The sequence below is a fragment of the Bos indicus x Bos taurus genome, chromosome 22 (assembly GCF_003369695.1).
Source record: "Bos indicus x Bos taurus breed Angus x Brahman F1 hybrid chromosome 22, Bos_hybrid_MaternalHap_v2.0, whole genome shotgun sequence".
In the NCBI taxonomy this organism is placed as follows: Eukaryota; Metazoa; Chordata; class Mammalia; order Artiodactyla; family Bovidae; genus Bos; species Bos indicus x Bos taurus.
Genome location: NC_040097.1, coordinates 10,299,826 through 10,315,943, shown reverse-complemented (window position 1 = coordinate 10,315,943; position 16,118 = coordinate 10,299,826). Strand labels below are relative to the sequence as shown.

General features: G+C 60.0%; 4 protein-coding genes across 12 annotated transcripts in view; 3 read left to right on the top strand and 1 right to left on the bottom strand.

Annotated features, from left to right (window-relative positions):
* Nucleotides 1-3,509, top strand: part of IP6K1 (inositol hexakisphosphate kinase 1) — a 37,441-nt gene extending 33,932 nt beyond the window's left edge. For all 3 annotated transcript variants that reach the window (XM_027523088.1, XM_027523090.1, XM_027523089.1), the window contains exon 6: nt 70-3,509. In XM_027523088.1, the coding sequence (XP_027378889.1) occupies nt 70-603 (534 nt within the window). In that variant the 3' untranslated portion in view covers nt 604-3,509. The remainder of the gene's footprint in view (nt 1-69) is intronic.
* A 321-nt stretch (nt 3,510-3,830) lies between these two features.
* On the top strand, nt 3,831-6,272 carry GMPPB (GDP-mannose pyrophosphorylase B). The gene is made up of 9 exons (XM_027523092.1): nt 3,831-4,212; nt 4,327-4,407; nt 4,495-4,543; nt 4,679-4,821; nt 5,032-5,190; nt 5,276-5,354; nt 5,429-5,556; nt 5,640-5,822; nt 5,900-6,272. The coding sequence occupies exons 1-9, from the start codon at nt 4,084-4,086 to the stop codon at nt 6,029-6,031; spliced, it is 1,083 nt and encodes a 360-aa protein (XP_027378893.1). The 5' UTR covers nt 3,831-4,083; the 3' UTR covers nt 6,032-6,272.
* RNF123 (ring finger protein 123) overlaps nt 6,247-16,118 on the bottom strand; it is a 27,177-nt gene continuing 17,305 nt past the window's right edge. For all 7 annotated transcript variants that reach the window (XM_027523075.1, XM_027523076.1, XM_027523078.1 and 4 more), the window contains 13 exons: nt 14,284-14,461; nt 13,488-13,562; nt 13,252-13,339; nt 13,076-13,163; nt 12,912-12,996; nt 11,538-11,677; nt 11,248-11,436; nt 11,082-11,157; nt 10,787-10,871; nt 7,106-7,248; nt 6,864-6,958; nt 6,669-6,754; nt 6,247-6,589 (listed from right to left, as the gene is read on the bottom strand). In XM_027523075.1, the coding sequence (XP_027378876.1) occupies nt 6,469-6,589; nt 6,669-6,754; nt 6,864-6,958; nt 7,106-7,248; nt 10,787-10,871; nt 11,082-11,157; nt 11,248-11,436; nt 11,538-11,677; nt 12,912-12,996; nt 13,076-13,163; nt 13,252-13,339; nt 13,488-13,562; nt 14,284-14,461 (1,449 nt within the window). In that variant the 3' untranslated portion in view covers nt 6,247-6,468. The remainder of the gene's footprint in view (nt 6,590-6,668; nt 6,755-6,863; nt 6,959-7,105; nt 7,249-10,786; nt 10,872-11,081; nt 11,158-11,247; nt 11,437-11,537; nt 11,678-12,911; nt 12,997-13,075; nt 13,164-13,251; nt 13,340-13,487; nt 13,563-14,283; nt 14,462-16,118) is intronic.
* On the top strand, nt 7,245-10,483 carry AMIGO3 (adhesion molecule with Ig like domain 3). The gene has a single exon (XM_027523087.1). It carries the CDS (start codon nt 8,048-8,050, stop codon nt 9,584-9,586), a length of 1,539 nt encoding a protein of 512 aa, XP_027378888.1. The 5' UTR covers nt 7,245-8,047; the 3' UTR covers nt 9,587-10,483.

The window sequence follows — 16,118 nt, the reverse complement described above, 5'->3', positions numbered from 1 at the left end:
ACCTTCCCAGGGCCCTGTGAGGTCTTCAGACCTCCCTGGTACTCACCCGCCTGTCTCCTGGGGTTTTAGGTGTACCAGCTGGACACGGGGCATTACCTCTGCAGGAACAAGTACTACGGCCGTGGGCTCTCCATCGAAGGCTTCCGCAACGCCCTCTATCAGTACCTGCACAACGGCCTGGACCTGCGGCGTGACCTTTTTGAGCCCATCCTGAGCAAACTGCGGGGCCTGAAGGCCGTGCTGGAGCGGCAGGCCTCCTACCGCTTCTACTCTAGCTCCCTGCTTGTCATCTATGACGGCAAGGAGTGCCGGTCTGAGTCCTACCTGGACCGCAGGTCTGAAATGCGTATGAAGCACCTGGACACCAGCCTCCCGGAGGTGGCCCCGCCCTGTAGCCCTAGCACCAGCCTCAGCAGCACCAGCCCGGAGGCGGGCCCCTTCTCTCCGCCCAAGGTGGACGTCCGCATGATCGACTTTGCACACAGCACGTTCAAGGGCTTCCGAGATGACCCCACAGTGCATGACGGGCCCGACCGAGGCTATGTTTTCGGCCTGGAGAACCTCATCAGCATCATGGAACAGATGCGGGACGAGAACCAGTAGGCCCAGCTCGGGGCCCCCCAGACCCCCTTCCTCTCCACCCGCAGGCAGGGACCATTGCTCTCAACTCGCCGTGAGGACACACAGACTTGCTTTTAAAGGGTTATATTTCTCTTTAGTGTAAACTAAAAGAAATGTTTTTAGCTGTAGCCTGGAATCCATATATATAAAGTGACGGAGGGCAGAACACGTCCTCTTAGCCAGGCTGCCTAGCTCGACGGCTCTGACTGCTGTGTCCAGGTGGACTTAGGAAGGAAGAGGTGCCCCTGGTGGGCCTGGCAGCGGGGACAGGTTGCCCTTGGACTTTGGTTTCTCTTGCCCAGGTCTTTGGGGCTGTGACTGCAGGGTCCTGCTAGTAGCAGGGTGAAGCCCTGGGTTGGCGCAGGGCCCTTCCATGTTCATTCACCCCTGGCTCCTCAGTCACAGAGGGTTGGGTGCCCATCTCTTGGGGGACTTTGTAACCTGTGCTGTGGGTATTACCCATTTCTTTGACAGGTGTTCCCAGGGCACCAAGGGGCCAACTGTACACAGCTGGACCCTTCCTGGTTCTGACCTTGGCATGAGGCTAGATTGATGAAGCTGTGCTGAAGCCAGCTATGGCGGAGGGCAGGCTCTGGGATCCCCAGGCACTGTTTGGCACTTGAACCTGCTCCTGCCTGCACACCCCAGCCAGCCTTTCTCACCAAGATCCCTTGCCTAAGGAGACCATCCCCTCTTGCCCCACTGGAGGGGACCATGCTCTGTGTGCTGAGGAGAGTCAGCCTCCCAGCAGGCTTTGGGGCCTCTGATGGCTCTGACCCAGACAGTATTTGCAGTCCCTGGGCTGTGGGTAGGAATCTGCTTCCTCTGGCTTCTTGGGCAGCTCTGCTGCCTCGGAGAGACTGCTCCTTCCAGGGCTCAAAGGCTGTGGTCCGCTCAGGGTCTCACCTCTCCCCAGGCCAAGCTCAAGGCAGCAGCCCACTGTGAGGAGCTCCAGGCTTGTGAGGGAGAACTTTAGGCTTGTTTGCTTTTGAGGACATTGGGCGCTGGGTGCAGATGCCCAGATTCTGCTAACGAGAGTTTTGTCTTACCAGTACTGGGGTCCATCCGTCTGTCCATTCATCCATGTGCCAGCCCCTGTGATCTTTCCCCCTGGGGTGTAGCCTTGTTCAGTAGTGAGTATTGATTTCCCTCATGCTTCCCTCAGCAGAATATCCTCTTCCCCATTTCTGAGGTGAGCTTTTGCCCCTGTGCCCTTCCTCAGCAGGTGCTACCTTGTAAAAGTGGTAGCAGAATGAGTTGGAGGAGGTGTTTCCCTGCTGGCCCAGCACCGTCTCTGTGAGCCTGCGGTGTGGCCCCCTCGGCACTCAGCACCGACGGTGCCACAGCGAAGACCTCAGGGGGGTGACCCCTTCCTTGGCGATGGTTTTGGTGATTTTGCTGCCAGCCTGTAACGGCACAGAGACCCGCCACCTCTAGTAGGTGTGGCCAGGAGCCCCCCTAGCTGTTGCCGAGGTTAGTGGCCTCCCCTCTGAGTCCAGGGCCACTGTCATTGTCACTGTTAGCATGTCCCTGTTACGGCATTAATGGTAAACCTGCCAGCCTGAGTCTGAGAGAGGCCTCGGTAACTGATGGACTACTTTCCTGCTCCTTAGAGATGCAGCCTCACACAGCTTAAATGGGCTCCACGATGGGATCCCATCTCTCTCTCGGCCCTCTGACCCTGGTGCCATTGGGTGGGCAGGTTCCCATTCCTGGGGGCCAGGAGGAGCAGCTTGTCTGTTTCTGGTCAGTAAAGAGCATCTTCTCTCATGTACCATTCTGTGGCTTCAGCCATGGGGGCAGTAGCTCTTCCTTAGCGTGGCAGGTTATTTCCTGGCAAGGCCGAGGCTAAACCAAAGGGTCTGGGCCCACTCGGGACCCACTTGATGGCACGTCCCCAGTGTGGGGATGTGCCGTGCTTCCTGAATTAGTGTATTGTAGGAGTTGCTGCCCCATTCTGCTCTTCATTGTGAGAGAGGTTACACCCACTTATAATCAGTATTTTCCTGGCACTAAAACAGCAGGGCTGGTATTTGCTGCTGCTTTCCCAGGGCAGGGTCCCTTCTTTTCGGCACTTTTGAACACTTGCAAGACACAGCCCTGTTATCTAACGGGTGGCAGGCATGTGTGTCTGCACTCGCTCTTTGCCACTATTTTGCCCTGCTCCATGCCAGAGAGCCCTGTCCCTGCCAGGCCCTGCCTTCCCAGCCCCAACTTGGGACCAAAGTGCAAGACGGGATCACAGGTTGGGGTGTCCAAGTGACCCCTCTCTATAGTGCTTCCGTGGGCCAAGTCGACACCAGCCCCCTAGCGGGGTGGGATGGGCGGTGCTTAAAGAGGAAGGGGACCAGTGTAGCAACTTGCCAGGGACCCCACCCCTCCCTCACATCCGGGCCTGTGCAGTGGGCGTGGGGATTCTCCAAAGGGGCCAAAGGCCTGGGCTTGTTCGGTTTTCTCTGCTCCCTTGCTCTTATCTGGTCACATGCACACTCCTAGATGCAGATTGCTTTGAACTTTAAAACTGTTCAGTTTGGTTTCGTTTGTACCGATTTAAAAAATGTTTTAATGGGGAAAATTTGGGGGAGAACCGTGGGTAGGGCCTGGTTCCTTTGCTTCTCGGGGAACTACAGGGCCTTGTCCGGAGGACCGCTCTCTGCTCCACTTTCCTGGAAGTTGCCTAAGCCTGTCCACGCCGTCCAAGCCCTGCGCCCGGATATGACACGTGGCTCCAGTCACGTCTGGGCGCGGTTGCGTTTTCTCGGGACCTTGCGTGCAGGGGAGGGAGTGGACAGGCCTCGCGCCGAGTCCACCCTTTCTGTACACCTAGCGCTGCCCGCCCCGCTTGTGTCTGAGGTCGTGTATGTCAAAATAAAGCCGCTAGAAACTGACGCGTGTCCGTGTCTTGGAGAAAATCCGCGGACTCCGGGAGTCTTGCCTGATCAGGCCCTGCCGCGCCCCCGGCCCTGCCCCTTTTTTCCGGTCAGGCGGGGTGGTGCCGGAATCTGCCGGGGCGCGGCGCAAAGGAAGCCTCGCGAGTGGCGCCAGCTCCGCTTTTGGATCCGCCAATGGCTAGCTGACCCGCAGGTCCGGGTCCCGGTTCCCATGGCAGCCCGGCGCGCTCGGCTCTCGTTGGCTGCGTCTGTCGGAGCCTCGCGTCCCGGCGCTCCTACGTTGACGGCGTGCCACGTATACCACAGCTGATTGGTCTGCCCGAGCATCACGTCACTTCCCGCCCGCCGCCAGCCGGAGGTAGGAGCCCGAAGCTCTCTGTCCGGCGTAGCGTTCCCGTTTGCTGTGGCCGCCGAGCTAACATTATCGCGGACTGGGCGGACAGGGTAGAGTCACAGTTGGTCAGTCTGGCTAGTGAAGGGCACGGCGGCGGGAGTGTGCGGCAGGGTTCCGCTAGGCGGGCCGTGGACACCTCGGAGCTTCGGACTCACTCTTCGGCCGCCCACAGGTGCAATGAAGGCACTGATTTTGGTGGGCGGTTATGGGACGCGTCTGCGGCCGCTGACGCTAAGCATCCCGAAGCCGCTGGTGGACTTCTGCAATAAGCCCATCTTGCTGCATCAAGTGGAGGCGCTGGCTGCGGTAAGGCCCTGGTCGGGGTCTTGGTAGGTAGTGGGATTGGCCAGGGATTGGGGATCGGGGACTCCGTGCCTTCGGCTGAGCCTGCCTGGCGGCGGGCGCTGTTCTGTCCCCCAGGCCGGCGTGGACCACGTGATTCTGGCCGTGAGTTATATGTCTCAGGTGTTGGAGAAGGAAATGAAAGCGCAGGAGCAAAAGGTGAGGCACTGACTTTTGGCCCTTTCCCTTGGTCCCTGCTCTTCACTCTGATGAGAGGAAACTGACGGGGGCGTTTCTCCCTTCCAGCTAGGAATCCGAATCTCCATGTCCCACGAAGAGGAGCCTCTGGGGACAGGTCAGGAGAGACAGCAAGATCCCTTGGAGAGGGTTTAGGGCCAGGAAAGGGCAAGATTAAGCTTGGATGGGGATTGCTGAGCCTGGTTCCAGGGGCTCAGACCCTCAAGATGATGGTGGCCTCCGTTTCCCCCAGCTGGGCCCCTGGCCCTGGCCCGAGACTTGCTCTGTGAGACTGCAGACCCTTTTTTCGTCCTGAACAGTGATGTGATCTGCGATTTCCCCTTCGAAGCCATGGTGCAATTCCACCGGCACCACGGTCAGGAGGGCTCCATTCTGGTAAGATAGCACGTTTTCTTTCTCTGATACTCATGTCCTCATGCCCAGCGTCTCCCACTCTGCAGCCTTGAACTACCCGGTGGTGTTGTGGGTGTAGAGCTGTGCAGTTTGTGCCTTTAAGCATTGGGGACAAAGCGTGGGAAATTTAGGACAGCATGTACATCAAGGCTCAGGAGTACTGGACTAGGCCTGAAGTCCCCCTGCACTCAGGTGACCAAAGTGGAGGAACCCTCTAAGTACGGTGTGGTGGTGTGTGAGGCGGACACAGGCCGCATTCACCGGTTCGTGGAGAAGCCGCAGGTGTTTGTGTCCAACAAGATCAATGCAGGCATGTACATCCTGAGTCCTTCAGTGCTACGGCGCATCCAGGTGTGTAGAAGCCAGCTGCTGGGTGGGCTGGGTAGGACAGGCCACCACTGCCATGACCCTGCTCACGAGCTGCCCACTCTCACAGCTGCAGCCCACATCCATTGAGAAGGAGATCTTCCCTGTCATGGCCAAGGAAGGGCAGCTCTATGCCATGGAGTTGCAGGGTGAGGCAGGGAGGCCACCGGGTGGGGGTGGTCTGTGGCTGGGCTGAGCCCCCTGATGCATTCTCCCCCTGCAGGCTTCTGGATGGACATCGGGCAGCCCAAGGATTTCCTCACTGGCATGTGCCTCTTCCTACAGTCACTGCGACAGAAGCATCCTGAGCAGCTGTGCTCAGGCCCTGGCATTGTGGGCAACGTGCTGGTGGTGAGGCCCCTGCCCAGCCCATAATCTGTCCCCTCCATCCAGGAGGACAGGTGGCCCACTTGGCTTTTCCCCGCTGTCCTCAGGACCCAAGTGCCCGTATCGGTGAGAACTGCAGCATAGGCCCCAATGTGAGTCTGGGTCCCGGTGTGGTGGTGGAGGATGGCGTGTGCATTCGGCGGTGCACCGTGCTGCGAGACGCCCACATCCGCTCCCACTCCTGGCTGGAGTCTTGTATCGTGGGCTGGCGCTGCCGTGTGGGCCAGTGGGTAAGCTCTGGGCTGGGCTCGGCGGGAAGGGTGGGGACCACCTCTGCCTCACTGCTGTGCCCGCCTCCTCCCCGCAGGTGCGCATGGAGAATGTGACAGTGCTGGGCGAGGATGTCATCGTCAACGACGAGCTCTACCTCAACGGGGCCAGCGTGCTGCCCCACAAGTCTATTGGTGAGTCGGTGCCGGAGCCGCGCATCATCATGTGAGGGGTGCTGCAGGGCCGGTGGAGCCCATTTCCCCAGTGACAAGGGGAACACTGGCTTGACGCGTCCAAAGGCCTTGGACTCATTGCCATGTGACTGGGGAGGACTGGATAAGGCTGAAGTTGCCAGACACCTGCCTTCTCCCATGGACATAATCTGGCAAGATCCTTGTTGGACAAACCCCACAAAGCCCACTCCCTTAAGAACTGGGCTGGGACTGTATGGAATAATAATTTAATGCTCACCGCGGCCCTGACTGAAAATCAAGCTGAGGCACAAATAGGGCACGGCTGGGCCCCTGCTGACGAGGTTCACACAGGCTCACACAGGCGAGGAGGTGGGATGGGGAGGGGAGGGGGACGGGGCAAGGGGCTCATGAACAGGGCCCAGCCTGGCTTTGAGTTGAGGGGTGGAGGTTCCTGCGTGTGGGCGAGGCGGGCCTAGGCAGCCGAGGAAGTGGCACTTGCGTGGGCGGCCTTGTCCCAGTCCTCCACCGACACGATGGTGGCTTTGCAGAAGAAGCAGTCCTTATTGTTCATCAGGTGCTGGTCAATGCAAGCTCTGCAACGGCAGGGTGCGCCAGTGGCTGGTGTAGCCCCCTTCCACCTCCCCCGCCCCCGCGCCCGAGGGGCCCACTTACTTGCAGGACTTGTGGCCACAGGGCTGGAACACAGCAGAGATGGGGTGAGCGTAGCAGATGGGGCAGAGGTCTTCCTCACTGGTGGGCTGCAGGGAGCAGAGTGCAGGGTGGGCTGGGTCAGACACCCAGACAAGTGCGTGTGCACTACACACACGGTTGTGCTGACATGCACTGAGCTGCTGTGGCCCCACTCACCAGGGAGGCAGCTGCCGCCTGCGCAGATGCAGAGGTTAGGTGTGCCAACATCTGTTCCACCTGGGCCAGCTCCTCCACATTGATGTAATCTGTATCTGTGGTGGGGGTGGGGTGGGAGGAGGTGTCAGGCCAAATGTGGCCTCAGAACCCAGTGCCTCTTTAGTATTTCCAGCCTGGGAATTTGCTCTTAAGACGAATGACCTGACCCAGCCCCAAATCCCTGTCTTCCCTGGCCCACTTACAACTCTGTAGGGAGAAATGCTTCCGGTCAGGGGCAGGCAAAGCAGTGCCAGGGGCTGGGGGCTCCGGCTGCCCCAACAGGTAAGATATGGAGCGGAGCTGGAAGCAGGGATCAGCCAGGAGCACTGACGTGGCTCTCTCTGTCCTAGGTAGGAGAGGGTACAAGGGAAGTCAGGAGCCTGGGCCTGAAATCCCTATTATTGGAGGGGTGGGGTCCTGTGAAAGTCCAGCCCACTCCCGTTACATCCTTGTTCGTCCCACCCTATCTCCCTCCTGCTCTTAGATCCTCCCAGTAAAGTCCTAGATTGCAGTAAGGACCCGCTCCTGAGCAGGTCAAAGGGGGCACCACCATGAGATGGTGAAAGTCCACTTGCTCTCTCTTACACATTAACCCTACAGAAGAAACACCTGCCCCTCATACACAATAATCCTTCAAGGAAAACGCCATCTCCCTAATACACGTTTATCTTCAAAAAAAAAAAAAACCACAAGCAGCTGGAAGGCGTACCTCCCAGGCTTCCTCTTCTCTTCCGGGAGACAGGTCCTCTGGAAAGCCGCCGGCCAAACTCGCGCCCCCTGGCGGCCACGCGAGGACTACGGTCGCGGGGGGGCGGGGGGCGGAACGCGGCGGCCCCGCCCCTCCAGTGGGAGCCAATGGGAGCCGGCGGTCCCGCCCCCTGAGAAATCGCCTCCCGGGGAGTATTTAGAAGCTTGAGCGCGCTCAGGAAGGCACTCCAGGAGGGAGCTGGGGAAGCCCGAGAAGGGCGTGGTGAGCGAGCGCGGCCAACTCACTTCTCCAAATCTGGAACTAGTCAGCCTTGCGAGACGGAGCCCGCATCCTGGCTCGCTGACCGTCGCCCGGCACTTCTCACCGGAGAAGCGGGTGAGTCTCGGATCTGTGCCGCCCACTGAGCTGCCCTGTCCTGGCCCCGGCAGCCTCCGATATGGCCCGGCTGGTGCTGCAGAGCACACTACTGTGCCTGCTGCGCGTCGGGTTAGGCACCCAGGACTCAGACAGCTTCCTGCCCCACGCGCCTCATAACTGCCCCCACAAATGCGTCTGTGCTGCCGACCTGCTGGATTGCGCCGGCCTGGGGCTGCGGGAGGTGCCGGTCACGTTACCGGCCGCGGCTGCAGACCTCGACCTGAGCCACAATGGGCTCCAGCGCCTGCCCCCTGGCTGGCTGGCGCCCCTCTCCCGGCTCCGCGCCCTGCATTTAAATCACAATGAGCTGGAGGCACTGGGTCGGGGAGTTTTCACCAACGCCAGTGGCCTGCGGCTGCTCGATCTATCATCTAACGCCCTGCGGGCACTTGGCCGCCACGACCTCGACGGGCTGGGAGCACTGGAGACGCTGCTTCTGTTCAATAACCACCTGGCGCATTTGGATGAACGTGCCTTCCACCGCTTGGGCACGCTCAGTCGTCTCTACCTAGGCTGCAACAAACTCTCATCTTTCTCTTTCAACCACCTGCACGGGCTGGGCGCGGCCCACCTGCGTATTCTGGATCTCTCCTCCAACCACATAGGACGCACCCCTGTGCCTGACCTGGCTGCGCTGCCTGCTTTTCTCAAGAACGGCCTTTACCTGCACGACAACCCGTTACCCTGTGACTGCCGTCTCTACCACCTGCTGAGACGCTGGCACCAGCGGGGGCTCAGTGCCGTGAGCGACTTTGCCCGCGAGTACACCTGCCTGGCCTTCAAGGTACCTGACTCCCGTGTGCGCTTCTTTGCGCACAGCCGTGTCTTCGAGAACTGCTCGGTGGCCCTGGCTCAGGACCTGGAGCGGCCAGAAGAGCAGCTGCACGTGCAGGTGGGGCAGTCCCTGCGGCTACACTGCAACACTAGTGCCCCAGCCCTACGTGTGGCCTGGGTTTCCCCGCAGCACGAGCTGCTCGTGGCACCAGGATCTCGCAATGGCAGCATCGCCGTGCTGGCTGACGGGAGCCTGGCCATCGGCAGTGTGCAGCCGTGGCACGAGGGTGTCTTTGTGTGCCTGGCCACTGGGCCCCGCCTGCATCACAACCAGACGCACGAGTACAACGTGAGTGTGTCCTTTCCCCACCCGGAGCCCGACGCGTTCAACACCGGCTTCACCACGCTGCTGGGCTGCGCGGTGGGCCTGACGCTCGTGCTCCTCTACCTGTTCGCACCCCCCTGCCCCGGCTGCCGCCGCTGCTGCCGCCGCACCTGCCACTGCTGCCGCCGCTGCCGCCGCTGGCCCCAAACACCCAGCCCGCTCCGGGAGCTGAGCGCACAGTCCTCGGTGCTCAGCACCACGCCACCTGACGCACCCAGCCGCAAAGCCAGTGTCCACAAGCACGTGGTCTTTCTGGAGCCTGGCAGGAGGGGCCTCAATGGTCGTGTGCATCTAGCAGTAGCTGAAGACTTCGACCTCTACAATCCCTCGGGCCTGCGGCTCAAGGCTGGCTCCGAGTCCACTAGCCCCACAGCCTCTGAAGGTCTGGTGATGACCTAGGCTGCCCATGGCCCCCACTGAGGCCGCTGCCTGCCTGCTGCTTGCCCTGCTCCCAGCTGCTACCCAAACAACTGCCAGCTGCTGCTGGGAAGCCCTGGGCTTGGTCTTCCAGCCTCCCACAGCGACCCCACTGGTAGAGGACTTCAGGTCTCCTACCTCTCTCCTGCTTCTCGCCATCACTGGGACCTAGCAGGGCCTACGTGTGCCCACGAGGATTGGAACCAAGGCCCAGCTGGAAGAGCCCTTGCAATTAGAGCCCCAGAATGAGTGGCGGGGCCGAGGCGGCCTGCCATTACGGAGAGTGGTGGTGAGGCAGGGAACCGTGACCACTTTGCGCTCCCCAAGGGGACGGGAAGGGAGCGGCCTGCAGGGGAAGAGGAGGAGGACTTCAAATGAAGACCAGTCCCCACCTGCAGGGTGCAAAGAGGAAATTCCAAGCCCTTGCTCTGGTGAAATATGACTCCCCATGCACCTACATTCAGCTACTTGAAGCTTCACATGTCCATGCAGTCTGGTGAGCAGGCAAGCAGCAAGTAAGCTCCTTAAGGGACCCCTTGGGCATCACAGGCCACTGAGGGCAGGGCCTCTCCCATGGGCTCGCAAGACAGCAGTAAGGGGCGCCACGACCTGTGCCCCCAGCTTGTTTGTAAAAAGCCTGCCAAGCCTGGCTGAGACCCGAGGGCCCTGCTGGAACTCGCTGTCCCCTGAGGGTAGAATCCTCTTAAGGGCTGGCACCAGTCTCAGCCCTAATGGCTGAAGTAGTGCCCTGGCTTCATATGCATCTCACCGCTCCCACTGTGGGGAGGCCAGGAAGGGGGGCTGGGCCAGGGGGCCCACAAGTGTCCTGGATCCAGCTGTCATGGGATTTCTCAATAAAGGCAGTACATGCTCACTGTTGGAGGCTTCAGACCCAGCTGTGTGCACTCAGCTCTGAAGCCCAGGAGGGCTGTCTTGGCATGGTAGGATGGCACCCCCACCCCTAGCACTGACTCTTGGTGCCCGAGGCCAGGGCACCTGCGCTGCTGAGGTACTGGGTTCTCCTGCTCCGAGCTGCTGCCATGGCCACCTAGTTACTCATTACTGGGTTCACACCTCTTCTAGCTTCCTTCGGTGCCCAGGCCTGACTGAGGCCCACGTGAGGGTGAGCCTCAGGAAGGCCCCGCCCAGCCCCCAGAGGGGAGCGCACTCCCCAGCACTCACCCTGAGGCTGGGCCATGCACCAGGAGCCGCACCAGGATGCCGGTCACTGCCACCAGAATGGGGTAGTGGTCCACACTCTCCAGGCCTGCGGGGAAGGGAGCGGGGGCTGAGCCTTGAAAGCGCTCCTGCTGCAGGGCCTCCAGCGCTTCCCTCCGCCCTCCCTGCAGACAGCTGAGCTAGGCTGGGCGTGCCAGGCCCCAGCGGTCCGGTGCAGGCTGTTGGGTCAGGCAGCACTGCTCCGGGCAGAGGAACCGAGGCCTGCAGTGTGTTGGGTCCCGGGCTTCTAGGTCCTCACCAGGCAGCCGCAGGGTGACCACACGGTCAAAGAGGTTCCTCTCAGCTGTCACCCGGTTCAGCACTTGATTGAGCAGCTGTGGGGCAGGAACCCGATGGTGGGTGGGCGGGCGGGCTCACCACTAGGGTGTCCCCAGGGTCCCGACCCCTTGCCCGGATGGACACACCTGTGCGAGCCGCCGCAGCAGCATCTCAGAGGTTGGCCGGGCCCAGTCGAGGAAGATCTCCGGCACCAGCGTGATGGTCATCTCCAGGACGCGCAGCAGGCTGACCGACAGGTCAAAGCAGGTGGCACATACCTTGAGCTGCCGGCTGTCCACAAAGTTCCGCTCCAGGCGCTCCGCAGCCTGCTGGATCTGAGCCCCGCCACGTGGGCGCCTCTCAGGAGTCTGCCCACACTGCAGGTGGTGCCTCATCCTCTGCCACCCCCGGCCCGCAAGGTGCCCCTGTGACCCACCTCCTGGATCATGCCAATGAACTCGGAGAAGGCCCAGTTGAGCTGGTTGAGGACACTGTTGAGGAAGCTGGGGGCCACGTCTGGACCCTCCCGCAGCAGGTCTGCCATGTGCTGCTGCAGCAGGGTGGAGGGGCAGGGCTCTGCGGGCACAGGGCGGGGGGCAGTGGCTGGGCATCATCACACCCCGGTCAGCGGCCCCGCCTGCCCACCTCTGTCCTCCCTTATGGGGCCACTGGTTAAGGGCAGAGAGACAGCTCTCTGGGAACCTCAGGTCTCGAAGGCAGGGGCACAGTGTGCAGCGCTACCAGGGGTTAGGGCTAAACCTGTCCCCTCCCTCTGCTGGGCCAACCACAGGCTGCAGTTGTTCCCAACCCCCAACCCACCCCAAGTTCTAGAACGGCCCCCAAGCGCCAGCAAGTCCACAGTCACATGCCCTTCAGGGTGTGCTAGACAGACAAGGCGGCCTAGAGCCCTCTCCACTCATGTCAAGGCCATTCTCCCCAAGAGTCTACTTTGAGCCTTGCCATCCTCCCGTCCTCTGCTGCCCTTGGTGTGGCCTTGGCAGACGGCTGAGGTGGTGGGTGCCAAGTCTGGGCTGACAGGCAGCAGTAACCAGAGCCCTCAGCCGCACCCGGGCTGGCCAGCCCTCCCCCAGCAAATCAATAGTTCCGGCAGCAGCGGACGTGGATCTGCCCCCTGCTCTCCATGGGCAGCTCAGGTCCACCCTAGAGCCAGGACCAAGGCAACTGGCAAGGACGTGCCACAAGGCCCTTGGCCTCTGGGGACCCCATTAGGCCCAAACACTGCCCACAAGGGCAGAAACACCCTGTGGGCTGAAGCGGGCCACTGTGTGGGGCAGGTACCGCGTGGGGGAGGTGGGCTCTGCAAGCTAGACTCCCCAAGACCCTGGGCTGGGCCCAGTGAAGGTCCTCGGGCTCACAGGACAAAGGATGCAGACTTTGCTCCCAATAAATGGCCCCTTCCTCCAGGTAGCCCCGTGGACAGCCTCTGGGGCCCTGGCCAACCCCCAGTCTGTGCCCCTGCCTTGACTCAGGTATCCAAGGTCAGCACCACCAGGCGGAAGTAAAGGGGCAGAGGAGATGGAGTTGGGACAAGCCTGGAGGTCAGGGAGCTGGGTCAGAGGACAAGGGACAGGGCGCGCTCGGTGCGTAAGCTGCCAGCACCCATGGGTGTGCAGAGATAGTCCCAGAGTGTCCTCGGATTGGAGGAAGGAAGAATGGAGACCCTGGGGGATGGACAGGAAGTTCGGGGCCCACCGCGAGTCCAGGACTGGGGCTGGGAGAAGTGGGGAAGTCTGTGAGAACCTCAGAGCAGCGGGTGAGGGTGCCCTGCCTGCCAGACCTGGGTACTCACTCTGGAGGCTGGGCAGACTGGCATCCTCAGGTTTGGTTTTTAGCAGGTGTGGCAGCCGTGTATAGCGGTACCCGAACCCACAGCCCTGGGGTAGAGACGCCAGGAGGTCAGTGGGGCAGGGAAACCCCTCCAGCCACAGCCACTTCCCCTCTAGCCAGCTTTACCCGCCAGAGCCGAACCAGGATCCAGTTGGTCTGGGCCCAGGGCCGTTGCTCATAGGGAGCCAGGAGGTTCCTCACCATGGCAATGCGCCTGCAAGAGCAACGGGTGGTGGGCCCGGGGTGAGGCTCGTGCTGTGCAGGGCAGCATGCCTGCCCCCTGCCCCCGGACCCCCACTCACTGCTCCTCAGGGATCCGCTCCACGGCTCGCAGGGAGTTGGGGTAGCACACGTAGCTGGCCAGGGCCTGCATCAGTGAGTCCCGGATGTCTGCCGGGACAGGCCACACCTCAGCAGGTGCCTGGCATGATCCTGGTGCCCATGCCTTACCCCGACCTGGGGGCAATCTGTGCAGAAAATGGCCAGCCCGGGGTGCTACCCTGTTCCCATCCCCCAAGCCCTCTGTCCAGTGCCTCACCAGTGCCCACGATGCGTGTGTCTGCAAAGTGTTTGGCAAGGATGGCGGCCAGACGGGTCAGGGTCTCCTCGTAGCCTGCAGGGTGGGGTGACAGGATGAGCTGGTGGGGAGTGCAGACGCCAGCAGCAGGCACATCTCTTGGTGGTGGGCTTGGGGAGCGGGCTCCAGACCCAGCTCCAAGGTCTGGGCCCAAGCTGCCATCTGGGGACTTTAGGCAGTACGTTCACTAATGGTTGGCCAGAGACTAAGGCACAGACTCAGGATGGGGGCTGGGTAGGCCCCGAGGCTGAGGGCAGGGCAGGGGACAGGCCAGGAGCCTAAAAGCCCACAGCCTGATCCAGCCAAGCCCATCCTGGAATCTGGGGTCTGCGCAAAGCCCCTGCTCCTCATGGCCCCCACTCCTTGCTGTGATCTGCAAGCCCACCTGCCCCTGCGTGGGATGCCACACCCCATGGTCAGTGCCAGGATGGAGGGTGAGAGGCTGGCTGGCTCCTGGGCTGCAGCAGCACCAAGAAGGAAGCGACAGTCCTGGCAGGGCGGGGCAGGGCTCCTCACAGCCTGTACTCCATCTTGTCTGCTCTCCCCCTCACGCAGGGAGCAGCTGTTAGGTCTGTGGCTGCTGGTCCTAGGACAGGGCTCTCCGCCAAGCGGGACTTGTGCAGATGCTTGTCTGATGCTGTCTGAGCCCATGTGGGATGTGTGCTTCTGGGTCATGGGGGCTCAGAACAGGGCTCCCGGGGCTCACTCCGCAAAGGCCCCCTTTTCTGCCCCCTCCCAGCCTGAATGGCCCCATCACCTGGGAGCTCCTCCATGCTGTGCACGGGGCCGAAGTAATTCTTGAGGGCGCTGTAGCTGTTGATGGCCACGCTCAGGTAGAACTCGGGCATGAAGGCAAAGAGAGAACCCGTGCGGTCACCGTGCTCGATGGTCCGCAGGCAGACTCGAAGCAGCCAGTAAATGTCCTGCATCTTCTCCTGCGGGGGGAGGTGGGGTGGACAGGTACTGCAGGCTGCTGCGGAGTTAGGGGCGGGGGGGGTGTCATGGGGTGCAGCCCAGTCGGGGGATGAGGAAAGCTCTCCCAGGAGCACGACGTAAGGGCTGGACTCCAGGAAGCAGGAGAGGAGCTCAGGCAGATGTGATCAAGCACTGCTGGGCAGGCAGGACAGGCCACCAGCCTGGCGAGGCAGCGCTACAGCCCCGGCCAGAAGCCTGTCTGCACTGTTTCAAGGTACGCAAGGCCTTAAGTGAGAGGGTGCCTTGTGACCAGAAACTTTTGTTGGGACGCTGCCCAGAGCAGAAGGGGCTGCAGGGGCAAGTGGGGATGAGCCCATGAGGAAGCTACGGCCACAGCCAAGTCCAGGACAGCAAAGGACTGGACCGCCGGGAGTGCGGAGGCACGGAGGGGCCGTGGGAGCGAGGGACTTCCCTGGCGGTCCAGTGGCTAAGACTCTGTGCTCCCAACTAAAGAGTCCACGTGCCTCAACTAAGACCCAGTGCAGCCAAATAAATTAATATTTTTAAAACTTTTAAATGTGCATCAAAGAACACAGTTAACAGAGCAGTAAGACAACCCACAGAGTGGGAGAAAATGTTTGTTAATTGTAATGTGCTAAGGGGTTAATACCCAGAATACAGAAAGAACTCCTACAAGTCAAAAACAGAAAAACAATCAAATTAAAAGCTAAGCAAAAGGATGGACTAGACATTTCTTCAAAGGATATAAAATACCCAGTAAGGTCGACGTTACTAACCTCTAGGGAGATGCAAGCCAAACCATAATGAGGTACCACTTTACATAGGTTAGGATTATTATCAGTGAAAACTTTTTTTTCAGTGACAATTATTGGTGAGGACAGGCAGAAATTAGAACCCAGCGTCCTGCTAGTGGGGCTGCTGCAGCTGCTACGACAAACAATACGGCAGCTCCTCAAAAAAATTAAAAACAGAATTACTACACGATCCAGCAATTTTGCTTCTAGTTATACACCCAACAGAATTTTAAAAAATGGGATCCTGAAAAGGTATTAGCACCCCATGTTCACAGCTGCATTATTCATAATAGACAAAAGGTAGAACCACCTCAAATGTCCACAGAGGGATAAGTGTGTAAACAACACGTGACACACACACAACGGAATATTTACTCAGTCTCAAAACGGAAAGAAACCCTGACATGCCACAGCACAGATGGACCATGCGATGGTAATGCAGCGTGAAACAAGCCAGTGACCAAGTCTACTTACGTGTGTACCGAGAGCAGTCAACCTCAGAGACAGAAAGCAGAACCATGACTGGGAACAGCGGTGCAGGGGAGTGGGGAGTTAGTGGATCTAAGTCTCAGCTTGGGGAGATGATGGAAAGAGTTCTGGAGGTGGCTGCCCAGCGATGTAAACACACTTAACACTATTAAACCGTGATTTAAAATGATCAAGATGGTAAGGCACGTATTGTATTTTACCGTGATTTTTTCCAATGGTTAAGATGGTAAATTTTATGTTGTAAATAGTTTATCATGATTCAAAAAGAAGGTAGAGAGATGGGTGGGTGAGGTTCCTAAGAAGACAGTGAGGGAGGGGGTGGCAAGACTGCCTATGGAGGGAGGTGGATGGGCATGAAATCCCAGTGGTGGGA